Source organism: Muntiacus reevesi, chromosome 8 (genome assembly GCF_963930625.1).
Source record: "Muntiacus reevesi chromosome 8, mMunRee1.1, whole genome shotgun sequence".
In the NCBI taxonomy this organism is placed as follows: Eukaryota; Metazoa; Chordata; class Mammalia; order Artiodactyla; family Cervidae; genus Muntiacus; species Muntiacus reevesi.
In genome coordinates this window covers 21,330,118-21,357,000 of record NC_089256.1, presented here as the reverse complement: position 1 = coordinate 21,357,000, position 26,883 = coordinate 21,330,118, and the positions used below count along the sequence as shown (strand labels likewise).

At 48.4% G+C, this 26,883-nt stretch overlaps 1 protein-coding gene across 1 annotated transcript in view; it reads right to left on the bottom strand.

Moving 5' to 3' along the window:
* Window positions 1-26,522, bottom strand: part of FAM3B (FAM3 metabolism regulating signaling molecule B) — a 60,895-nt gene extending 34,373 nt beyond the window's left edge. Inside the window, exons 1-3 of the mRNA XM_065943266.1 lie at window positions 26,419-26,522; window positions 18,372-18,515; window positions 904-1,027 (exon numbers count right to left, since the gene is read on the bottom strand). Coding sequence (XP_065799338.1) covers window positions 904-1,027; window positions 18,372-18,515; window positions 26,419-26,437 — 287 coding nt within the window. The 5' untranslated portion in view covers window positions 26,438-26,522. The remainder of the gene's footprint in view (window positions 1-903; window positions 1,028-18,371; window positions 18,516-26,418) is intronic.
* Window positions 26,523-26,883: the final 361 nt, after the last annotated feature.

Genomic DNA, 26,883 nt, shown 5'->3' with positions numbered 1-26,883 from the left:
AACACGCTGGGCTAGGACAGTTCCAAGTGCCAGGGATTAAATGGGCTATTAAGGGTGAGGCAGTTGCAGGGAATCTAGACTGAGTTGAGCAAGGGGTGTGGGCTGCAGGGAGAGATGACACTGACTTTATTCCAGGAGGGTGAGACTCAAAACCCAAATGCAAGGACAACTATGTCCTGAGTTTGGTGTTTCCCTGACTTTGAAAGGCTAGAGTACAAAATACATACTGAAGTTTGTGCTGTGTGTGTGTGAGCGTGCTAAGTCGCTTCAGTTGTTTCTGACTCTGTGATCCTATGAACTGGAGCCCACCAGGCTTCACTGTCCATGGGATTCTCCAGGCAAGAATACTGGAGTGGGTTGCCATTTCCTTCTCCAGGGAATCTTCCAGACTCAGGGACTGAACTCCCACATCTCTTACATTTTCTGCATTGACAGATGGATTCTTTACCACTAATGCCGCCTGGGAAGCCCTGAGTTTTGTGCTGACTGCTGTCAAATGGAAGCTCAACATGTGACACATAAAACCACAAGAGAAAATCCATGTGTCCCCATCCCACCGTGGGCACAGCGGGCTTTCTCAGCTCCCCTCGGATGCCCCTAGCCTCTGCCTAAAGTCAAGGACATGCCCTTCTCTCCTGGGACAGACTTGCTGCCTAGTCAGTTTCAGATTCTGCCTGCAACGCAGGAGACCTGAGTTTGATCCCTGGGCTGGGAAGATCCCCTGGAGAAGGAAATGGCAACTCACTCCAGCATTCTTCCCTGGAGAATGCCATGGACAGAGGAGTCCATAGGGTCAGAAAGAGTCAGACACAACTGAGCGACTTTCACTTTCACTTTTCAGCCTCAGAGAAGGCAAACAACCACGTGGGGGAGCTAGGCTTTTTTTCTTGCACTGATACTTACATCTCATCCTCAAAGCAGATCTTGGCGTATTTGTCCCTGCCACCCCCGCTGAGCAACCGGTATGCGTAGGTGTCTGCGGGACACGGGGACCAGTGATCACATTTTTGCCTTTTGGGGGTTGGGGCTGCAACAAACAGGAATATAACAGTTAGCATCACACAGTATTGATCAGAAGAATCCACTGCTTGGCCATGAACGGCAGTTTGTCTGCCCCAGGACTTCATATTGGCAAATCCCAGTAGTGGTAGAGGGCTTCCCAGGTGGCTCAGATGCTGAAGAATCCACCTACAGTGCAGGAGACCTTGGTTTAATTCCTGGGTTGGGAAGATCCCCCAGAGGAGGGAATGGCCTCCCATGCCAATAGTGGTAGAGGAAAACTGGGAAGATGTGAAGCTAATTCAACCTGCTTTTGTTCTCAAATAGCAAATATGCAAAAGGAGGGGATGCTGAGTAGATGGAACCATTTAAAAGGAGTTGGGAATCACTCTTAATCTTTAAGCGTGCTGGTGAACCAACCAGTAGCCTGTGGAACATCTATCCAGCTTCTGAATTTATACACCTGAAATATACACACACACACACTCTTGACCATTGTTAGTCCTGTCCCCAGGCCACAGGTGCAAGACCTTGTACCAAGGCCAGAATTAAAGCCCAGAAACAAGGTCACCTCTGAAGCTGACCGAGCCCCTTTGTAATCGTTGCCAAAAGCCCATCCCTGCCCCCACCCCCCCCACCCCGCCTTTGATCCTCATGAACAGGCTTCCTGAGCCATTATTAGACAAAAATGCCCTCCCCAGTGCTCACCCTAACCAATCACCTAATGCCACCATTCCAGCAGGAATTTTCTTTGTCTTGAGGCTTTAAAAATTGGCTACTAACCCACGAAAGGGGTCAGCTCTCCCTGGTCTGTCAGGAGGTATTGGCCTGCTAGCTCGCAGCACCCACATTACGTCTGCTCTTTGTTCTCTATAAACTCACTCCCTTCTGAGATGCTCTGGGTCTGGAAACTCTTTTCCAACCCACGTTCAGACTGCCTCCACAACACCACTCTGGCCCTGGCCGATCCCTCTCCTTTCCCTCAAGTGTGAGACACTGAGGTTTTCTGCCTGGGCTGTTGTCAGTGGTGGCAGTCCCTGGAGATGTCTTGCCCAGCAGTAGAGGTCAGCAATCGGGGAGGGTGGGGTCAGCCAGCCCCAGGCAGTACCTGCATCTCCCACTACTGGGTGCCTTGTTGCCATCACTACCACTCGTGTCTCCCTCCTTTCACAGGTGTGGCTGTCTGGCATCATCCACAGAACCCATGGTCTTGTGCTGGGCTCAAATTTTAATCCTGAGTCTCCAGAAAAAAAATCAGAAAGTGCACCCACTCCTCCAGTTTGAGTGGGGATGTGCTGCCTTATGGGTCCATGCAGCGCTCTTCTGTTTCATCTACCTGGATGAAAGCTCGGCCGGCAGGGTGACTGGGAGGCCCTGCTGGGGGAGTCAGGACTACCCGTGAGTCCTGTGATGGCTGAGTGCCATGGGGCTGAGCTGGACCAGGGCTGAGCTGCTTGGGGATCATGGGGATGTTGGTGCATGCCCACTCCTGGTGCACCCCAACATCACACTTATCTCTTCACATCTTTCTTCCCCTCACTTGCGCTACTCACATCACTAACCAAAGCTCCATCCCACCTCACACTGTCCAGATTGCCCTGTTTTATTTTCTTTTGCTTAGCCCTCATCACTGTTTAACACCCCATAGTTTTTTTAAAGACAGCTTCTCCTTGAGGACAAGGATGTCATCTGTTTATTTTCACCGCACCCCCAGCACCTAGTGGGTGTGCAGCATAAGCAGCTCCTCCATCAGGATGTTGAACAAATATGGAATGGAGCAGGACCCTGTGGGGCCTCCCTGGGATGGATCCCCACCCTCCCCCCAGCCCGAGTCCTCTGCCTGCCTCTTGTCTGTAGAAAAGCTGAGTCTCCCAGGACCCCCCAGAGTCACAACAGCCTGACTCAAGAATTAATGATTGAAGGTATATGTGACCATATAGTGACAAAAGCAGCAGTTGGGCCAGGAGAAGTGGTAACAATTTAAACAGTAAATCAGCGATATGGCAGTGACAGAATCTTTAGTTCCTCCCTGAAGTACACAACAGGGATAAGAGTATCTCATGCACAGCACTGAGTTGTTTTACAGGTTCTAAAACCACCACCAAAAGGAAGAGGGTAACCACCCAATGACTACTGTGTGTGTTTTAAGTTGCTTCAGTTGTGTCGGACTCTTTGTGACCCTATGGACTGTATCCCAACAGGCTTCTCTGTCCATGCGATTCTCCAGGCAAGAATACTGGAGTGGGTTGCCATGCCCTCCTCCAGGGTATCTTCCCTACCCAGGGATTGAACCCACATCTCTTACATCTACCTGCACTGGCAAGCAGGGTCTTTACCACTACTGCAACCTGGGAAGCCACCCAATGACCATCATTAGCATGTATATTCCAGACCTACTGGAGCCTCAGGAGTGATTGCATTAACCCCTGGTACCCTGCGGTGACACTAAACTAGCGGGCAGTCACTCCTCGCCCTTCTTTTTCCGGCTCTGGCAACAACAGGCCGTTGAGCCCCAGGTCTGATCTCTATGTGCACCTACATGATAGGTGCCAGAGGCAGGAGCAGCAGACTCCCAGCTGAGAGCAGGTGGAAGGAAAGCGGGAGCCGGCAGCTCTCCGAAAAGCACAGCTGCATGATGGCCTAGCGTGCTTGGGTACCAGGGAGTTGGGGCTCCTCCCCTCAACTGGCCCTTGTTCCTCCTCCTGCCCTTCAGAAAGAAAAATAAGGTCGGCCCTCCCTCCTCTCTCCATGGATTCCACATCTTGGACTCAACCAACCAGGAACTTAAAAGATTTAAAAAAATTCCTGAAAGACCCAAAAAGCAAAACTTGAATTTGCATCTGGCAGGCAATGCTTTACTTAGCATTTACATTGTATTTACAACTATCGACATATCATTTACATTGTACTAGGCTTTATACTTAACCTAGCTACGATTTAAAGTGTGTAGGAGGGTTGTTAAGACAGCAAATCCTCAGTGTTCTCATCACAAATTTTTTTCTATGTCTTTAATTTTGTGTTTATATGAGGTGGTGGATATTTACTAACTTGTGCAAACCATCTCATGATGTATGTAAGTCTGGTCATCATGCTGCATACCTTAAACTTATACTTGCCTGTTTAGTTGCTCAGTCATGTCAGACTCTGTGACCCTGTAGACTGTAGCCCACCAGGCTCCTCTGTCCATGGGATTATCCAGGCAAGGATACTGGAGTGGGTTGCCACGCCCTTCTCCAGGGGATCTTCCTGACCGACCCAGGGACTGAACCCATGTCTCTTGCATTGCCGGGTGGATTTTTTACTACTGACCACCAGAGAAGCCTCCAAACGTCTCCAGTGCTGTATATCAATTATGGGATTCCCTGGTAGCTCAGCTGGTAAAGAATCCGCCTGTATATCAATTATATGATAATAAAATTGAAAGAAAAAGAGATGAAGTATAAAGGAGGATGTGGGTGGGTAACATGCAGAACTTGTACCATTTTATATAAGGCACCTGAGCATCTGTGCATTTTGGCATCTGCAGAGGTCCTGGAAGCAATCTCCCACAGATGGGGGGTTGACTGTAGCTGTCTCAATTGGGCTTGATGTTCCAAAGGTCATTGGAAGCCTGAGAAATGCTCGTCACAGCAGCAACTTGCCACTTTGTGCCTGTCCCTCTGGGAAATTTGGAAAGCTGGGAACTGCGAGTGTTGCTGAGGATGGCGGGAGACAGGAGCCAGTTCTGGAAAGCTGTCAGGCTCAATGGAGTCACCTGAACTGACAGGTGCGCTATGGTTCCACTCCTGGGTATGTAAATACTAAAAAAAGTCTCAGCCATGTCCATGAGGAGACCTGTGGGGATGCCTCCTACACAGCATCTGTATGGTGACAAGCTGGAGGCAACGGGGAGCCGGCCCCCACTCCCAAGAGAGAAAGAAGAGGAAAACTCGAGAACTCGAGCCCCAGGCACCATGCAGCCTGAGCAGCCTCAGAGGAGAGGCACCCACAGCCAGACAGGGCCTCAGCCATGGCGCTAAGTGACACCAAGAAGCAGGTCCACGCAGCACCGAAATGCAGGCCTGAAAAACAGGACAAGCTGGGATGCAAGTAGGTGTTCAACAGAAGGATGTCATTAGATGCATCAGAGGGCTGGCGGACAGTGGGTGATGTCAGATAGGGAAGTGGGGATAAAGGGAGAAGTAAATAAAATGAGAGAGCAAGGAGGAAAGTGGGGGATAGGATGGATTAGGAGATTAGGATTGATATGTATATACACTACTGTGTATAAGATACACATTAATAATGTGTGTACAAAATAGCTGAGAAAAGAAGGGAAGCTAAAGGCAAAGGAGAAAAAGTAAGATAAACCCACCTGAATGCAGAGTTCCAAAGAAAAGCAAGGAGAGATAAGAAAGTCTCCTTCAGTGACTGATGCAAAGAAATAGAAGAAAACAACAGAATGGGAAAGATTAGAGATCTCTTCAAGAAAATTAGAGATACCAAGGGAACATTTCAGGCAAAGATGGGCTCAATAAAGGACAGAAATCATATGGACCTGATAGAAGCAGAAGATATTAAGAAGAGGTGCCAAGAATACACAGAAGAATTATACAAAAAAGATCTTCATGACCCAGATAACCACAATGGTGTGATGACACACCTGGAGCCAGACATCCTGGGATGTAAAGTCAAATGGGCCTTAGGAACCATCACTATGAACAAAGCTAGTGGAGGTGATAGAATTCCAGCTGAGCTATTTCAGGTCCTAAAAGATGATGCTGTTAAAGTGCTGCACTCAATATGTCAGCAAATTTGGAAAACTCAGCTGTGGCCACAGGACTGGAAAAGGTCAGTTTTCATTCCAATCCCAAAGAATGTTCAAACTACCACACAACTGCACCCATCTCACACACTAGCAACGTAATGCTCAAAATGCTCCAAGCCAGGCTTCAACAGTATGTGAACTGTGAACTTCTAGATGTTCAAGCGGAATTTAGAAAAGGCAGAGGAACCAGAGATCAAATTGCCAACATCCATTGGATCATGGAAAAAACAAGAGAGTTCCAGAAAAACATCTAATTCTGTTTTATTGACTATGCCAAAGCCTTTGACAGTATGGATCACAACAAACTGTGGAAAATTATTAAAGAGATGGGAATACCAGACCACCTGACCTGCCTCCTGAGAAATCTGTATGCAGGTTAGGAAGCAACAGTTAGAACAGAACATGGAACAAGACTGGTTCCAATTTGGGAAAGGAGTGCCTCAAGGCTGTATATTGTCACCCTGCTTATTGTCACCCTGCTTATTTAACTTACACGCAGAGTACATCATGTGAAATGCCGGGCTGGATGAAGCACAAGCTGGAATCAAGACTGCCGGGAGAAATATCAATAACCTCAGATATGCAGATGACAACACCCATATGGCAGAAAGCAAAGAAGAACAAGAGCCTCTTGATGAAAGTGAAAGAAGAGAGTGAAAATTTGGCTTAAAACTCAACATTCAAAAAATAAAGATCATGATATCCAGTTCCATCACTTCATGGCAAATAGATGGGCAAACAATGGAAACAGTGGCTGACTTTATTTTGCGGGGCTCCAAAATCACTGCAGATGGTGACTGCAGCCATGAAATTAAATGACACTTGCTCCTTGGAACAAAAGATATGACCAACCTAGACAGCTTATTAAAAAGCAGAGAGGCATTACTTTGCTGATAAATGTCCATCTAGTTAAAGTTATGGTTTTTCTAGTAGTCATGCATGGATGTGAGATTTGGACTATAAAGAAAGCTGAGCGCTGAAGTATTGATGCTTTTGAACTGTGGTGTTGGAAAAGACTCTTGAGAGTCCCTGGGACTTCAAGGAGATCAAACCAGTCAATCCTCAAGGAAATCATTCCTGACTATTCATTGCAAGACTGATGCTGAAGCTGAAACTCCAATACTTAGCCACCTGATGCGAAGAACTAACTCATTGGTAAAGACCCTGATGCTGGGAAAGATTGAAGGCAGGAGAAGCGGATGACAGAGGATGAGATGGTTGAATGGGAACCAACTCAATGGACATGGATTTGAGCAAGCTCCGGGAGTTGGTGATGGACAGGGAAGCCTGCAGTCCATGGGGTCACAAAGAGTCGGACACGACTGAGCGACTGAACTGATCTGAACGCACAAGATGGGCTTCCCTGGTGGGGCAGTGTAAAGAATCCACCTGCCAATGCAGGAGACTCAGGTTTGATCGCTGGGTCAGCAAGACTCCCTGGAGAAGGAAATGGCAACTGGCTCCAGTATCCTTGCCTGGAAAATTTTATGGAAAGAGGAGCCTGGCGGGCTACGGTCCATGGGGTTGCAAAGAGTTTGACACGGCTGAGGGAGTGAGCACAAACACATGTATAAGATAGATAACTAATGAGGACCAACTGTAGAGCAGAGGGAACTCTACTCAGTGTAATTCAAGGAAGGGATATATGTAAACATGTGACTGATTCACTTTGCTGTACGGCAGAAACTAGGGCAACATTGTAGTTTTTCCCAATACAATTTTTTAAAATTAATCAGTTAATTAAATGAGGGCAGCCTGGGCCATGGCAGGTCACCTCTGCCCCTAGTCCAGAGGTTCTGACCACTGAAGATGGTGGTCCTCTTGCTCTCTGTCCCTCCCTGGCTCCACCAGGGCTTGCCTCCCGTCCATCCACTCACCTGACCTTTCTTCCTACAATTCTTGTCCCAGGCCCGCCTGGTGATAGATCTTACTAAGGGGGCAGTGAGGGGCCTGCCCCTCTGCTGGTTTCCCTGGCAACCGATGAGCCCACCCGGTTCAGTGGCCCCTGTAACTGATAACCTCCCCCTGCCCCTGGGAGCAGGACCTGCTGCCTTGGCAGCACTGTGAGTGTGGGTGTCGCCCCAGGACCCTGCTCCCCATGTGTAAGCCCCCCATCCATTAAACCAACGATGTCTGCGTTGCTGACTCTGGGTGCTTCCGTGGGTCTTGAAACTGGGCAACTGCAGGGCGTGTAGGCCTGCTGGGGGACAGCCGGACAGGGAGGAAAGGAAGGAGTGGGTGGAGGAGGAGAGACGTGGGAAGACTTGCCCCTCACGGGGAGGGAGACTGTGTGTCTGTCCTGTCCTGGAGGCGAGCCCAGAACCTTCCACGAAGTCCTCATCTCCCCGTGAAATATGAGAAGGGGGATGCAAGGGTTAATAGTCAGTTACCTGTCGTTCTGGCTAAGCCATGAGAAGAACAGCATAGGTAAAGAATAAAAGTCAGATATAGCAACTAAGTATAATCTAAACTAAAAGCCCATCGGGCTGATTAGTTGGGGTTGTCATGCTTTGATAAGCTAAGGAGGAACACGGTGTGGACCTTGGAATGCCAGGTCAGCGCAAGTTCAGAACGCGGCTTGTGCACACACTGATGGTTCTTCCGATGTTCCTGTGAAGATTGCTGCCCCTGGCCGTGTGATGCCCTTGGGACTAGGAGGTAACATAAAAGTACAGAGAAGAGCATGAACTCTGGGATGTGACTGGGGGCATGGGAACCTTATGTTATCTAAAAACCAGACACTTTCTGCATAACGAGAGCTCAATAAAAGCGATGTGGACTCGGTCAGCAGGGCTCTTGATCCTAGAGGTCATGAGTCCCCTGGTCCCATCTTTAAAACACTAATACAGTATACTAAGACACATATATGGAATTTAGAAAGATGGTAACGATGACCATGTGCGAGATAGCAAAAGAGACACAGATGTAGAGAACAGTCTTTTGGACTCTGGGAGAAGGCGAGGGTAGGATGATTTGAGAGAATAGCATTGAAACATGTAAATTATTATATGTGAAACAGATCACCAGTCCAGGTTCAATGCATAAGGCAGGGTGCTCAGAGCTGGAGCACTGGGATGACCCTGAGGGGAGGAGTGGGATGGGGAGGGAAGTGGAGGGGGGTTAAGGATGGGGAACACATCTACACCCATGGCTGATTCATGTCAATGTATGGCAAAAACCACTACAATATTTTAACGTAATTAGCCTCCAATTAAAATAAATTAATTAATTAAAAAAAAACAACTTTAATTCTGTCTCTAGTTTCCTTTTTCCAAACTGTGTGGTAACCACTTTCAATCCCTACCTGCTGCGCTGGCTGCAGCAAGTGGAGCCCAACGTGGGCTCAAAAGTGAAGGGTCGCCGAGAGAGAAGCTAAAGTTGAACAATCGCAGCAGGGTCCCGAGGAAGAGTGGGGTGAGGCCTCTGGAAATCCCCCTTTGCAGTAAGTAACACTCTCTCAGGCACTGAAACCCGGGTTAAGCATGGAAAATTCAGAAAGCTTGGAACAACACCCGCCGTATATATGCCTTGTAAGGCAGCTTTTAAAAGAGGCGGGGCGGCGGGGTGGAGGAGGGGGCAAAAATCAGTGAGGGCCGGCTATTGGAGCTTTTACAAACCATTGAGAAACACTCCTGGTGGTTCCCTTCTTTAGATTTAGGAACATGGGAAAACGTAGGTAGTGAGTTAGAGAAACTTCTTTGCAAGGGAGTGCCCTTGCCTGCATCTATCCGGTCAACTTGGACACTGATAAAATCCATTTTGGAAACTCTTCAGACCCCTAAAAGCTCAGAAGGGAGTGAGGATGAATGTGAAACCCCATCAGAGGGAGGACCTGAATATACAGAGCCCAAGGGGGTAGAACAAGCTGCACTTCCTTCTGTGCCTTTGCTTAAGAAAGAGGAATTTCCTCTGCCTCCTCTTCCTCCCCCTCTTGTCTTAACTGCTGGAGCAGCTCAAGCTTTTCCTTCCTTAGGACTGACAGCAGTTCTGTCGCCCCTCCAGAAAGGCATTTGGCAGGCTCGACAGGAGGGTTGATTTGGAGGTTATGGCTATGGCATTTCCATTGACAATATATGAATGGATAGCTCCTGGGACAGATCCTAATAATCCTAGTGGGGTGTATGAGGCTGTACACAAGCAGATTCAAAATATTAAAGGAACATAAGCAAGCTGTTCAGAACTATGAAGTAAATTCTCCTTTCACCTTGGGAATAGGGCAGGGACTAGCTGAGGGTGCCCCTTTGATTATGACGGCTCATGACCAAGCCAGGTAGATCCCCATCTCTTCAGATCAATTGATAGGCAGTGGAAACTGGGGGAGAACTCAAGATCAAGTGCTTATGGAACAGGTGAGGCGACACTACATAAGAGCCTGGGAGAAAACAGAGGTTAAAGGACAGGCTTTCTTTACTTTAAGAGAAGACCTCACCGCCCCAGAGACACAATCCCTGCTGGGACAACATCTTATCAGTTAGGCCACCCCTGTCATCAGAGCCCATTTGAACACTCTTTGGTTTATTTTTTAGCTATGAAACTATGACTACAAAAAAAAAAAGATGACATTTTTGACACTGAATGGCCAGGATATTCTTTAGACTTCAGAGAAAACTGGTTAAAATAAAATCTTTTTAAAATTCCAAAACTGGTTCTTCCTGCATGTACAGTTAGGAAAAAGTTGGCTTGTTAAAATACTTTTTTGGAGCTCCAATTCTGCCTGAGAAACAAAAACGGGCCTGGGTAAAAACCTGAAGTTAACTCTTATCATATCCTTGGGATACACAGCCCACTCTATCTGGGACTCCAGCCATGAACAACTTGGTAGAACTCAAACCAAGAAAAAACAATGAAGGGGCAAAGAGACATTTTAAATTTCAAGAGGAAAACCATGAGATCTCTGTCTGTCTGTCTGTCTAAATTTATCTGTATCTCAGTGTGTGTCTTTGTTTTAGGATAATATGAGGTTAACTTATAAATGAGCTCTATTTAATTTCAGGTTCACATGAACTGAGAAATATTCAATATTAACTAACATTAATGTTTTGTTTGTTAGGCTAATTATGTCTTGAGTCATCAATATTGTGTAATACTTTTATTATGCTTAGGCTTAATGTAAATTAAATATGTCGACAAGGAAAGTAACTTGAGTGAAGGAACTTTAAAAATAACACACACACACAAATATATATGAGATGAAAACTTTTAGATAAGCTCTACTAAAAATAATTATATTTTAGAAATGTCTATCTAAAATAATCTCTGAGGACTGGGATAACTTAAATTTCTAGGGCTGTGCTAAACTAAATGATAAAAGTTTATTAAATCGCTAGGTCATTGCAAATAAATAAAGATTTTTGAAACATTAATTACTGAACAGTAACAGAGAAACTAAAGAGATTTTGGATTATTAATAAATATGTTTAGTGCCATCCCGAGATGTTCTCTATTAAAAAAAAGTTAAAACTTTTATTTATGTTCACCAATCTACAAAATGCTAATAGAAAAGACAGTTCATGGTTTCTTAAGGAAAATGAGATTTATGTTTTTAATAAAAAAGGTATGAAAAATAAAATTGCAGTCTACTAAAAAGTGAGACTAAACTTGCAGGTGGTTATTTGCTAAGTAGATAAAGTGATGAATACAAAAAGTGTAAAAAGGTTTGTGGCAAGTGAAAGAAGAGTTTTGTGCATGGTACATTTTCTTAAGACATAAACTGCCTTTGAAGTCTTATTGTTACTTTGACTAAGTTAAAAACTATTATTTCACAATGAATATAAGCTGGTACCAATCTGGAATTTGGTTTTCTCTTCCTGTTAAAAGAACAAAGTTTTCTTGGAATATGGATTTTGATAACAGATTATGTAAATTTCTTTGTCTTTAAGTGATTCATACTTGCTTATAAAATCTTTCATTACTTTGATAAAATGAATGAGTGTTATCTCACAATGATCTATGGAGACTATGGCAAACATGCACAAAGATCATTCTGCTTCTACAAAATTAACTCTTCATCAGGAAATTTAAAAAGGATAAACAATGGTTTTAAACCCAACAGTCAGGGCTATGGGAAGTCCAAGATGGCCACTTGGCTTTTCCTGGGTCCCTGACAAACTTCACTTTTATTTCATAAGCTAAAGCCTCTCCTGGCTTCAGGGTTGATATCTCACAATAGGAAAAAAAAATTGTTAAAATGTGTTTTCTACAATCTCCAGTGATTGGGGCATCCACTTTGCTGGACAGGTCATACAGACATCACAAACTTCTTGCAGACTATTATTTTTACTGATGTCCTTGGTCGTCAGGAAAGGACCACAGAACAAAGGGATTGGTTACGTGAGATTGAACAGACTGCTAAATATGACTAAATATGCTAAATATGACTAAATATGCTAAATATGACTTTTTGTCTGACATATTATTGGCTTCTAATTTTTGTTTTCAGATACAAAAAAGCTCTTCTCCTCAAGTCACTAATGGTTTAAAAGAATTTAGTGATTTACACCTGTGGGTAAAATTAAAACATTTCTCTTTTCTCTTTGCCTCGTCCCTCCAGAAATTGGAGACATTTGGGCTGTGAACAGCTTCATCAAGGTAAAAAGGACTATCTCCAGACATTTACAAAAATCTCAGAGTATACTGAGGATCTCTAAAAGAAATATCCCCCCCACCCCGACTGATGTCAGGCCTATGGCATCTAATACGTTTCACTGAATCTTCAGTTCTAGTTTTGCTAATTACTATCTGTTTTTACTAAGGGGGCTTCCCTGGTGGCTCAGATGGTAGAGGTCTGCCTGCAATGTGGGAGACCTGGGTTCAATCCCTGGGTCGGGAAGATCCCCTGGACAAGGAAATGGTGACCCACTCTAGTACTCTTGCCTGGAGAATTCATGGACAGATGAGCCTGGTAGCCTAGTTCCTTGTGCTTATGTTACACTGTTAAGAGGTTTAATTAAGTTATTCAAAAGGACACTCTAAGTTTGTTTCTAAAGATTATCTCAATAACCAGTCTTTGAATGAAGATCAGATGCTCCAGGATCTACAACCAGCAAATTAACAGGCCATAGTCATTTAAAAAACTAAGTCAGATGACCTGGAGATGTTACTGAGCTATACCTAATGAAAGTTCTTGACTTAAAGTTCTTACTTACGATTTTACTATTACTGCTAACTATATTGTTTTCTATATTGCCTGTTTCAAAAAGTGTCATCCCTTACATTATCAAATGTGTGACTGAGCCACTGATATAATGATGGTAAATAGTTCCATATGAAACCCATAGTTATAATGGATGTAACTCATATATCTCCCTTTGGTAAGCTCTCTTACATACATGTGACTATTGATACATTCTCTTAATTTAAATGGACCACTACTCAATCTGGTGAGACTACAAAACATGTACAAAGACATTTATATGCTTGTTTTTCTGTTATAAAACTACCAAAAACTGTAAAAACTGATAGCAGCCCTGTTTATACCAGTAGAGCATTCCGACAATTTCTTAAAATTTGGTCTATAAAACACTCTACCGGCATTCCCTATAATCCACAAGGACAGGCCATAGTGGAGAGGGCTAATCAATCACTTAAACATACGATACTAAAACAAAAAAGGGGGCGATGCCATAGGACAACAAACAATATTGAATAAAGCTTTATTTACTCTCAATTTTTGAATATTTCAGCACAAACTATGGAAACTGCAGCTGAGGGACATTTTCAGGCTACATCCACAGATACAGCCAAGCCTGTGATTTGGTGGCAAGACCCACTAATAAATGCTCAGTCACTGGGGAAGTTAATTACATGGGGAAGAGGGTTTGCTTGTATCTCCCCAGGAGAAGGTCTAGAACCTGTGTGGATTCCAGCTCGTAGAGTAAAACCGAGCAGAAACAGCCAGTGACTCCAGGCAACCTGATCATGGCTATGTTTGCCCTGATAACCATCACAGTGAGTATATACCTGACTTTGGCAGAAGCAGAGGATTATACCTATTGAGTCTATGTACCTAATTCCCCCACTGCTAAGCCCTGTTAATTGGGTGGATCTCTCCCTGTTTATGTTAATGAATCCTCCTGGATCCCTGGTCCAGAAGACAAGCGTTTGTCTTTCATAAAAAGGAAGAGGAGACCCCCTTCAGTAGTACTTTGGGTTTTGACACTTGGCCTCTTTGCCTGGGTGCTTACCAGCGCTGTCTTAATCTATCAATGCAGGCGTGACTTTCTGTAAATTCTTTGGACAGAAATCACACTAAGGCTTAACTGCATTTACTTTCTGGATTGAGCTTTGGATATCGAGAAACTAATCAAAATAATCTACCAAATCAGATAGAGCCCTGTGTTAGAACAGATGCATATGGGCCAACCGACAAGATCAAATACACTGGGATAATTGAAGCGGGACTGAGGTGGTGATCTTACTTAATGGTTCCATGGAATTGTCTGGGACCGGTCCCCTAAGGGGTATACAGTGTCTAATTGCTTACACCATAACTCATCCTGCAATCCTTATAAGAAGCTGCATTGGCATGTATGTGAGTACAATCGCACTACTATTACTACACACTAAGAATATCCCACTATCTGGCATGGGAGTGGCATGTCTTCTCCATAGCAACAGCTCAAATCAGGTAAGGCTCAAATATAAATATGGAAGTTGGCCTGAAGAAGTATTGAAATAAGCCTGAAGAAATATTGAATTTGGGATGGAAATTATTCTCATTCCACAGTTTATACTCTGTCATTCAATACATCAACAAACTGGACATTTTATACTCAAACTTGTGTTTGGGATCCATACGTGAATATGATTGGCACTATAACTATTAACAAGCCAGAAAGGAACCTAACCTGCCAGGATTGCAAACTATATACTTGCTTGATTCAACTCTAACCATTTCTATGTGATGTTGCACAGGAGTTTAGGAGTCTGGCTGCCAGTAACTCAAAGTTGGCCTTGGGAACCCTCCCCTGACATGCATACTTTGCTCACAGTACTAAATACCATTCTGAAAAGATCCAAGTATTTCATTGAGCTCCTTCTTGCCACCATAACAGGCATTATTGCCATCACCACCACAGTGGCAGTGGTGGGAGTAGCTCTCCATCAGATGGTACAAACCACCACTTTTGTGCAGGAGTGGCATAAAAATGCCAGTTCCGCTTGGGGAGCCCAAACTCATATAGATGAGGAGATTAACAACAGGTTGGTGGATGTAGAAAGGAACCTACATATTGCAGTGCTACTGTTAGGGGCAGAAGTGCAAAATCTTAAATTACAAATGCATTTAAAGTGTGACTAGAACATTACTACTTTCTGTGTGACCCCCCAAGGAATATAACCAATCTGAACAAACCTGGGAAAATATTAGATGACACTTGCAGGGTTATATGACTGACAACCTTACTCTAGATGTTAAACAGGCAAAAACCATTGGCATGCAGCATGCTTCTCTTAGACTACTACCAGGAACAGATACACTTCAAGGAATAGCAGAGGGCCTTAAACAATTGAGTCTTCTTGAGTGGACCAAAGGTATCAGAGGTGGTCTCATTAAAACACTACACATGCTTTGTTGTTTCACTATAATCCTCTGTTTAGTCTTCAGAGGCACATGAAAAGTCCTCCGAGAACTAATGAAGAAAGAAGCCGTGAGACTGGCATATCTTCTGCTACAAAAAAAAAGGGGGGAAATGCAGGAGTTAATAGTCAGCCACCTGTCACTCTGGCTAAGTCATGAGAAGAACACCATGGGAAAAGAATAAAAGTGAGATATAGCAACTAAGTATAATCTAAAGAAAAAGTACATCGGGCTCATTAGTTGGGGTCGTCATGCCTTGCTGAGCTAAGGAGGAACATGGTGTGAACCTTGGAACTCTGGGTCAGCACAAGTTCAGAATGCTGCTTGCGGAAACACTGGTTCTTCCGATGTTCCTGTGAAGATTGCTGCCCCTGGCTGTGTGATGCCTTTGGTACCAGGAGCTAACATAAAACTACAGAGAAGAGCATTAACTCTGGGACATGACTGGGGGCATGGGAACCTTATGTTATCTAAAAACCGGATACTTCTGCATACTAAGAGCTCAAAAAAAGTGATGTGGAATCGGTCAGCAGGGCCCTTGATCCTAGAGGTCATGAGTCCCCTGGTCCCAACTTTAAAACTTTAGTTCTGTCTCTAGTTTCCTTTTTCCAAACTGTGTGTTGACCACTTTTGATCCCTACCTGCTGCGCTTGGCTGCAGCAGGGGGAGGCAGGGAGGCCAGAGGACGAAGACCAGCTGTCCAGGCAGATTCCAACCACGGCCCAGATTCCTGAGCAGGAGGAGACTGGCTCTAGAAAATGAGCCAAGTCAGCGGGACTTTTCCGTGCATGCAAAATCACACAGGAATGGTGGGGAGGCTACACCCAACCCACTGACAGATGGTATGAACCCAGGGAGAACTGGATTTACAAAGGGAAGGGTCAACTCCATGGAATTCCAAAGCCATGACCAAGGGCCTCCACAGCTATGTCAAGAAATGGGCCATTTTAAGGGAATAGGTAATGAAGTGGGCAAAGCCAAGCCAGGATGAAGGAGTGGCAGCCCCCGGTGGTGGATGCAGGTGGTCTCACTCCGGGGCCTGGGCCATGGGGGTTCAGTGCTCAGAGCCCCAGTTTCCAACGTTCGTCTTGCTCAGTGCCCGACACTGACCTCACACCTCAACGTGATCTTCCTTCGCTGCTGATTCTGAGTGGGTGTGTCACTCACGGTGGCCCGTAGCCTCGGGGACTGAGGAAGGTAGGTCAAACTCTGTGTAGAGCCCAAAGTAACAGAGGATTCCAGGGTCCCGAGGCCTGCAGGAGTTGTGTTCTGTCCTTGAACCTTGTCCTGAGGCCAGGAAAGCATCCTCTACCCACCTGTTTGCCAGGCACAGAGGGGCTCTGAAGGTGGCACCTGGACAGGGCGCACCTGTCCCTCGGGAACATCCATTCCCTCAGCCACACTGTGGATAACAGCACAGAGTAAGTGTGGCCGCCAAGCCAGCCCAACCCCATGGAGGATGCTGTCCCCTTTTGATCTTTTATCCATGTAAGAAATGGAGTGCTTCTTGCCATATCAGTAAACAAGGATGTCACAGTCATCAGCAGTTGCAGCCCTCCTATGAGAGACAGTGAGCCCTGAGGGAACTCAAGAAGGAAAGAACATCTGCCATCTAGCAGCCATCAGGCTGCAGCCACTTCCTACGGTGAGCTCTGAGGAACTCAGGACATAAACCAGGATACTGGGCCTGGAAAGCTGAGGCGCATATGAAAGGAATGATTTCAGTGAACCTAGATTCTTGTGTTTTCCCATACATAGAAAAGTGCCAAATTCCTTAACTTGGGATATCTGGTTTTCTTTAAATAACGGTCATCTTTTGATGTTCAGACTACTTGCCTTTTGTTGCAAGGCTTCTATATAACCTGGCTCCTCCCCTTGCCTCCTCAGAGTTTCTCTCTCAGAGCTACTTGAGATGCTGACTCCCGGACCTGAAGTCCAAAAAATTCCCACTGAATAGAACATAACTCTCAACTTTTAGGTTGTAAATATTTTTTAAGTCAACACACGTGAGAGTTAAACTACAAATCACAAGACACAACCTCCACACTCTGTGTCCACCAGACTCTTGAGCAGTCATGAGTTCCCCCAGAGCTGAGGCTGCAAGCCAGTAGGATCCAGGACACAGCTTCTGGCTTTCAGCACCACCTTTGGTTCCCAATAACTCAATGTGCTTTGTCACGAGGGAGGATGACAGGGCCTCCCTGCTCCCCTGGCGGGAATCAGAAACCACATGAATGAGCCCGTATAAAAAGATCAGGTCAGAGGCAGCTCTTGGAGGCAAGCCCTCACCCGGAACAGACTCCCATTTTGCATAAAATTGGAGAAAATGAGAAAGTCCGCCCTTTGAGAGCAGATCCATTCCCTGAATACACAGGGTCTCCCCCAGGGCACTGGCCTCATTCATAATCCACACGCAATAAAATCCATCTGACTACAAGCAAATTCACTGTGAAAAATACTACTTAAAATAAAAACACTTCAGTCATAGTCAATATCTAAAAAGTTCTTTTTTTTTTTCCTGGCCACAAAAGGTAAACAAGTTTGAAAAGGAATGGTTTTTTAATAACATTTTAAAATCATCACCTGGCTCTTTACCTGTGACAATTTTGTATCATTTATTTCTGTTAAAAGTATATCAGCTACCTATTTACGAGATTGTGGGAAAATGAACAGATGATGACTTCAGGGTCCCACACATTTTCCAATGTAATTTTTAGTGGATATTTTGTAATTTCACTTCATCCCCTATTCCAGCGTGAATTTTTAATGCATCCTGCATATAAAGCTTGCTTTCCTAACATCATGGCTTGCTTGGGGTCTCATGGGGTGTGAGCAGGGCAATGGAGTGGGAACTAGGGCAGAAGATTCTTCCTCTTCCTCCTCCTCCTCCTCTTTCTCATCAACATAAATGGCAGTAGAAACCACAGCCGAATCTCACTGCTGTAGCAGGGCTACAAGTTCTTGCCTTGACCCCACCGTGGTACCCACCTTTGAGGACGGGCTTCTTGCCGATGCTCTGGATGCTGTAGACGGCGCTGGACAGGTGCACGTCTGGGATGAGCTCTGCCAGCAGATACCCGGAGTACCAGGCACACAGGGAGACGAAGATGAAGAACACTGCCTTCAGGGTGCCTGTGGACAGACAGACGACAAGACGCATGTGGGTGCCTCCACCCGCTCTCCTGACCCCATCCAGGCTTTCCTGATGGCACTCCTGAGTCTTGGCAGAATGCCCCGTGGGGAATTCCTCAGGACGGTGGGCTGGCGAGGGCCTGGGGGCACTCAGTGGAGCCCATCAGCTTCTAAGCACAGCCGGAGGGGAACAGGATCAGGTGACGTGAGCAGGTGACAGGAGTGGGATGTGAAGGAGGTCGGGCTGAGGTTCCCATCTGCTGCTGTGCTGGTGAGCTTCCTCACGGGCTCACATCAAGGACTCGTCAGGCGGCCCTGACACCTGGCCTTGGGACAGAAGAGGCCCTTCCCTCCAGAGCCCGTGGGACTTAGGAAGCTCCTGGAAGCAGAAAGAAACCCGGAGGGTGACGGAGGCGCCCTGGTTTGTTTACTGTGTCACCAGTGCTGAGGGTGGGACCTGGCATCCGTGAGCATGCAGTCACCCTTGTGACACTGGAAATGGCCCCCAGACTGTCATTATCCTCAGACAAGGCTGGAGGGACACCCACGGTTCCTGGCGAAGGATGTTGTTGAGTCCGGCTGCAGGCCACAGGTGCAGAGCTTTGCACCGATCACACGGAAGTGGAAGCAGAACCCAGAATCAAGGTCAACTCTGAAGCTGACTGAGCCCCTTTTTAACCATTGCCTAAGCCCCCTGATCATTACTAACTAGCTTCCTGCCTCCCAGTTAGACAAAATGCCCACTCCAGTAAACACACTGCTTTGCTCAGTCGCTCAGTTGTGTCTGACTCTTTTCGACCCCACTGACTATAGCCCGCCAGGCTCCTACATCCATGGGATTCTTCAGGCAAGAATAGTGGAGTGGGTTGCCATGCCCTCCTCCAGGGGATCTTCCTGACCCAGGGATGGAACTCAGGTCTCCTGCACTGCAGGCAGATTCTTTACCATCTGAGACACCAGGAAAGCCCAAGAGTACTGGAGTGGGTAGCCTATCCCTTCTCCAGGAGGATCTTCCCAATCCAGGAATTGAACTGGGGTCTCCTGTGTTACAGGTGGATTCTTTACCAGCTGAACTACCAGGGAAGCCCAAATACCCTACAGCACCCCAACCAATCACCTAATGCTAACCTTCCAATAGTAATTTTGTCTTGAGGCTACAATAATTGGCTATTGACCCATGAAAACTGTTGACTCTCCCTGGTCTTTCAGGAGTTGTCGGCCCGCTGAGCAGCTCCCAACACCCACATTATCTCTGCTCTTTGCTCTTAATAATAAATTCACTCCCTTCTGAAATGCTCTGTGTCTAGAAATTCTTTTCCAAACTGCGCTCAGATTGCCTCCACAGACATCCCTGGAGAGAATCTGTCTGGTCGATAGACTCCAGGATCCTCCTCTGAACTCCTGGGGACAAGGCAATGACCCACTCTTAGGTTCCTAGAGGCCTGGGGGATAGCTCTGTCCCTCCACAGACAAGTTTTTTAGAGTTTACTCCATAAAGAGTCCACAGATCAGGACTGTGCAGCATTCCCCAAGCTGCCAAGATCCAGGGATGGCCCAAGACCCTGCACAAGGGGACTCAGGGATGTCCCAAGACCCTGCACAAGGGGACTCAGGGATGTCCCCCATCAGTGTTTAGGTCCAGTCCTGAGAAATAACAAGAGGACGAATGGATGGATGGAAGGATGAAGGAAGGGAGAGAGGGAGGAAAGAGAGGGAGAAAGGAATGGAGGATGAAGGTAAAACAAGGGAGGGGAGGGGAAGGCAGGGGAAGAGCCTGCCCACTGGACCCCACACCTCCTTACTGTCTTCTTTCTGTTCCCTCTCAGGCAAAGCATCCGGAAATAACTGTACCCTGGAGTGGCTCCAGGCCTCACCATCCCCCTGCGCTCCAGGCCGCTGTGCTGGTTGAGGCCTCCAGAGCCTCTAGGCTGCCAGCCCCAGGCCCCTCGGATGGCTCTGCCCCATCCACACCCTCCCTGGACAGCATACACACTCCTGGAGGCGGGAGGTTCCCCTGTCCTGGGCAGGCCTAGCCTCCTCTACTGGTTTTTCCCCTCTGTGTCTCTCTGCAGGATCTCAGATGAGCTCATCCGGACCGTCCTCCGAGCTCTGGACAAGGCTGCCCCCTTGCTGACCAGTCAGTACCCAGGATGCCTCTCAGGGCCTCGCAGGCCCCAGATGAAACCCTTGATCCTCTCCAGCTCCCCAGTCTGCTCCTGCCCCACATCTTGCCCAGGACAGGCTCCGACATCTGGGCCTCTTCCCAATTCCTCATGTCCCCTGCCAGGCTTTGGTGGAATCCACTGGCCAGGCTGCTGGGGCCCCGCCACAGACCTCTCTTCATCGCTATGGCCTCTGTCTTCTCAGGTCCCCCGTTCTGGCTCTTTGTCCCTTGTAGCGAACCTAGGTGCTCTCCATGGTGGGTGCTGACTTATCACTGGAGTGTAATAAAGAATAGGCTTCCCAGGTGGTGCTAGTGGTAAAGAATCCACCTACTAATGCAGGAGATATAAGAGACATGGTTCGATCCCTGGGCTGGGAAGATCCCCTGGAGGAGGAAATGGCAGCCACTACAGTATTCTTGTCTGGAGAATCCCATGGACAGAGGAGCCTAGTGGGATACAGTCCATAGGGTTGCCAAGAGTTGGACACAACTGAAGTGATTTAGCCTGCACCCATGTACATAATAAAGGATATATCTCATCTTTATCCCAGTTCCTGGCACAGAATTCCTTAACCTCTGATAACTTCCTGATTGGAGTGTCTGCTGTGGTTCATACGGGGCCCCTTTCATCCACACCAGAATTTATGCTAATGAGGCGGGTCCTGGGATAGTTTCCAGGGAGGGTGGCTGGCCATGCCAGAAAGACCCAGCCCATACCTCAGACCCACTCTCTCTCTTTTTTTTTTTTTTTTACTGTAGTGGTTTTTGCCATACATTGACATGAATCAGCCATGGATTTACATGTGTTCCCCATCCCAATCCCCCCTCCCATCTCCCTCCCCATCCCATCCCTCTGGGTCTTCCCAGTGCACCAGCCCTGAGCACTTGTGCTCAGACCCACTCTCAAATCCCAGGAGAGGGGAGAGAAAGGAGGCCAGCTCAGTCATGTACCAATGATGTAATAAGATCCCAGTGAAACTTGGAACTCAGAAACTTGGGGGGTTTCCTGGCGGGGAACACACAGATGTGCCAGGAGGGGACGTATCCCGATTCCCAGGGGTGTGGGGACGGGACTTTTGCTCTAGGCCCTCCAGGTCTTTGCTGATGGCCACGCCTGCTGCTCAGCTGTGTCCCACTCTTTGTGACCCCAAGGGCTGTAACCTGCCAGGCTCTTCTGTCCATGGGATTCTCCAGGCACGAATACCGGAGTGGGTTGCCACTTCCTCCTCCAGGGGATCTTCCCAACCCAGGGCTCAAACCTGTGTCTCCTGCATTGACAGGCAGATTCCTTCCCTGGGAAGCCCTGCATCTGGCTGGTCCTCCTGATTTGTGTCCTAAAGGATAAAGCTGCAGCCGCAAACACAGCAGTGCTTGCAGTGCTTCTGTGAATCGTTCCAGAACTGCCCCTGCCCTAGGAGTGGTGGGAAGCCTCCGTTTTGTAGCCAGCTGCTCAGAAGTGTGGGTGGCCCCTGAAGCCTGTGGCTGAAGACAGGGCAGCTCGCAGGGGGCACAGCCCTTTGCCCCTGGGTTCTGTGGGTGGTGGGTGTCAGAGGTGAACTGAATGGCTGGACACCTAGTCTGTGTCAGAAGGCTGGTGTCTCCCCACCCAGAGCCCTGAGCAGAGACCAGTGGGTATTCCCCAGCCCCCTTTCCCACTCTCCAGAGCCCAGCCCTGGGTATCCTCTTTCTCTGGCCATGATGAAGTGCAAACCTCTGTCAGTCTGGCCATGTTGAGCCCCGGATCTCAGCTCCCTCTTCATTGCTAGTACCTAGAGATTCTCTTACCCCCAGCCACCTCCCCCACCGACCTGGACTAACATGGGGTGGGTTATAACCGGTCAGTGTTACAGGTGCTTGGGGGGTGTCTGGTTAACTTAGGTAGTCACCTGGTGAAACAGGACCCCTCTGCCTCACCTGGATCATTTAGTCATTTTTTCAAGTGCATATTTCAGTATCAATTCCCTCTTTTTTCCAACCATGCAGTTTCTGAGAAGGTTAGAACATAATGCAGAGAAGGCTTTCGGCTGGGAAATGACTGAGACAGTGTGGTTATTGCAGTCCCTAGCACAGGGACCTCTCCAAGCTGGAAAAACCAGCCACAGAAAACAGCGAGAGCCCAGGGGGAGCTGGCATGCTGTCCCGGAAACCCCTTTGTCTGTTCTAAGCTCCAGCCTCGCCGACCCACTGCTGAGCTGCCCGCTGCATCTGCACCCTGGGGATGAGTTTGTCCCTCTGCCCCCACTGCGCCCACCTCCAGACCCTGGCCATCTGTTCCTTCAAAGGCCCCAGCGCGCATCTGTGGCCTCCTGGGTGTGGCCTGCGTGGGCACCCTCAGGTCAGCCCATCGGCGCTGCCCACCGCGTCTCCCCTTCAGGTCTGCGCCGCACACCGGGGATGGGGCGAGGGTCATAGGGTGTCCCAGACAGGCTGCTGCATGCGCCCTGAGTGAACCGTGGGATGCGACTGCTGGAAACATGGATTCGGCATCAACAGTCTCAGGTTCAAAAACAATAGTTCACTGTGTCCCACGTGTCAACTCACAGACAAGTGTTGTATTTGAAGAAAACTGGTAAAGTGGAGGTTATTCAGATCTTCTCAATGTCACACGTGAGATCTTTGAGCAAAGAGTTGCTGTTTGGTTTGGAGGAGACTGAAAGGGAGCGGGCTGCCACCTCTCTGATGCCCTTTTGCTTGGAAGGGAGGCATGGTTTTGTCCCCACGTGAAGCAGGACAAACCGGTGGCAGTGACAGGGAAGATAATGAAGACAGAATAAAAGCCCAGACATCCTCACACAGGGAATCATGAACTTGGAACTTAAACGTTTTCCAGGGGCTCCTAGGAAGGCTATAAAGAGTCTGTGCTCCAGGGGAGGGGCGCAGCTGCTGACCCCCAGGCCAGGTTTCCCACAGTGACTGGGAGGAGCCATGATCTGCAGCCAGAACCCTCCTGGGCAGGGCGGGCAGAGCCAGCAGCACGCACTGGGACCAGTTTACGGTAGGAAGATGAGGCACGGGCGGGAGGTGGAGCCAGCACCTGGGGCCGCAGTGGGGGGCATGGCTGAGGATTCATCTTGGGGCTCAAGGACTTGGCTAAGATCAGCCCCGGTGCAGGGGGCAGGGCGGGGAGGTCTACCCCAGCAGGCGAGGTCCAGCACCTTCAGACGTGGAGGAGGAGGTAGAGGAAGTACACAGAGTCCAGGAACTTCTGTGATTCTATGACCAGGATCTGGCCTTTCCTCATAAGGCAATAAAGTTGTCATCAGCCCACAGACGTGTCCTGAGCGCTTCTACCAGTTGTCACCCATGAGCATTAGAGCAAAGGCCATTCTGGGCACAGGTAGGAAGCTGGAGCTCCCTCCTCAGAGACCCTCTGTTAGGGCACCTGTGTGTATGCCCCCCCCTCGCCCCTCCCCTCAGATGCTCGGGTGTTTCAGGCTGGCGCTGACCACTTAGGCTGGAGGACAAAGCCAGTGCACACTAAGGCAGGATACTGGTGAGGGGGGTCTCAGGATCCCCCCGCCCATCCAATCCTGAACCCACAAGAGCACACTCAAGAGGGATCCCTTCCACATCAAGTGGACGAGGATGCTGCTTGTTACTGGCAGCCTCCCCCCAGGGACCCACACCCCCTGGGCCCCCGGAGCAGCCACACCTGCACTTCTTGTCCTTGAGAAGCTGGGGGCGCTGAGGGGTGGGTGGACCAGACTTGGGTTTCAGCGGCTTTGTGGCTCCACGCCCTGCTGGTCCCAGCGGCCACAACTGTCACAGTCCTGTTGATGAGGCTTTGTGGCAGTAGGGCTGGGAAGTGTCACGTCTGAGCATCTCAGCAGGCTTGCAAGGTAACTCACCTTTCAAAGTTCACATGCCAGCACCCGTACTTTTAAGGAATTAGGATGACTGCTCCAGGTAGCTGCCCTTCTCCTTCGGTCTGAGTGTCCTTCCTAGAGCCCTACTCAGGGCAGACCTGGGGCTTGACTGAAGTGTCTAGGAAATGCTACTTCCACGCATTGTCAGATCCTTAGCTCACAAAATCAAAAGTGGCATAGCCCTGACATTTTGTGAGTATTCTCTCTGCAAGTCACACACAGATAAATGACAACTCGGTGTGACTTCAAAGCTTGATGTGAAAGGACCACATAGCTCACAAATGAATCACAAGGACTGCGTGTGAAAAAGTAGTAGGTGGGGGGAAAAGCAATCTAATAATATTCAATTATTTTCCACCAAGTCAGCAGCAAAATCATATGATAAGTATATACTAAACAATATGTTGTGCTCAGATGCTCAGTCGTGTCTCACTTTTTGTGACCCCATGAACTGTAGCCCATTAGGGTCCTCTGTCCACGGGATTCTTCTGGCAAGAATGCTAGAGTGGGGTGCCATTTCCTCCTCCCGGGGATCTTCCCGACCTAGGGACTGAACCTGCGCCTCATTTGTCTCTAGCATTGACAGGCAGATTCTTTACCACTAGCGCCACCTGGAAAGCCCAAGTATACAACGTAGAAATAATGAAAAAAAAATTCTTCCAAAATGGCTGTAATAAAAGTCAGTGCCCCAAGAGATTTATTTTTCCCCCAAGCAAAGAAGTGCATCTCCTCACATTTATCCTACAAGCCATGCAAGTTACCCAAAGCAGTACTGTTCATAGAAAAATGGTTTTGTAGAAAGCATGGATATTTTACACAAAGACAACAAAAGTCTTAAAACTGGGCTTTCCTACATGTTGGGCATGGAGCAGAAAAGCAATGAGCAGGACTTTCTGCTGTGTGGTCACACAACCTGAACGCCTCTCAGGGAGGAAGGAGGTCGCCTGCCACCCAGGGATGGAGGGGTGACCTCTAGAGAGGCCAGGAGAAAGCTCCATTTTTGATCTTTTCATTTCTTCCCACTATGCTGCCACACTCTGGGAGGAATCCAGATTTCCTCCAATTACGGAAGAAACAGCAAAATTGACTAGAAAGGGAATGTGTGGCAGGGGCCAGAGGTTCACATGGACCCCAGGGTGCCTGAACTCACAGGCAGGCGGGAGGGCGAGGCACACAGGGGCCACTGCTGGGAAAACGAGTGCTGGGAGATGAAACAGTCTCTTTCTTACTTTTTTTCCCCAAAACATTCTGCAGGCTCAAGTAGTTTGGAGGACAGGAGTGGGGAGTAGGGCGTCTTATAAAAAGACGCTACAGGAACTGTCATAAAAGTGACAATGGGGCACTCCTAGTTAATGAGCCCCCACTTCCCAGCCACCCGCAGACCGGTGACTTAAAACACTCAAGTTTCTGCACTCTTCATAATTCCCTGGGTTCGTTGGGTGGACCTGTGGCTAGGATACCCTGGCTTCGGCCCGAGGGACCCCAAGTGCAGTTCACAAGGGCCTCTGACCGGCTCGGGCAGCCCCCTCCCGGCCCAGGAGCGCGGGGCCGCTTAAGGGCTCACTGCGTTCCGCTCTAGCTGCGCTCAGCCACTGCCTGCTCTCCCGGCAAGGCGTCACAGTCACTGGTTTCCCCTCTTTTCTCCGCCCTGCACGCCACTAGGGCGGTGGGGCAGGCGGGAGGGCGGACGAAACCCCAGCCCACTGGCGCCGCGGCTGGATTCGCTTCGCGCCTTCCTGATCCCCGAAGAGAAGACCCTCCCCGTGCCGCCCCCACCTCTGGCTCCGCGCGGCGGGTCCCAGGAAGGGCGAGGGGGCGACTCTCCCGTGCCGGCCCCCCTTCCCGTCTCCCTCCGGTGGGGGATTGCACTCACCGGCAGTCACGGGGCGCATCTTCCAGGTGCGGCTCCGGGCCCTCCTGACCCTTGGCCGCAGCTCCGGGCGACAGAGGGAGCCTCGCGAGGGCTGGACTGACCACTGGGCGACACGCCCTGGGGGGCAGGCCGGCGGCGAGGAGGGCGGGCAGATGCGTGTGCTGGTGTGCCAGGCGGGCGCGGGCGGGGCAGGTGAGCGCGGCAGGTGCGCTGGCTGCACCCCGAGCTCTGGGTCAGCAGCCCAGGCTGACTAGGGGATCAGAGAGAACCAGAGGGTTTTGCTTTGAAGGGAGGACGCCCTCCCTTTATGGTTGGCAGCTTCAGATCCCAATTAATGTCTCTCAAGGTCAAGAGACTGCCAAGATAGCCATATTCTGAGTCTTTAAGACGTTCCACCAGAATCCAGGTTCCAAGTCCAGGTTACCCGGGCCACTGTTATAAGGCTCTTCACTTCCTCCAGAAGTT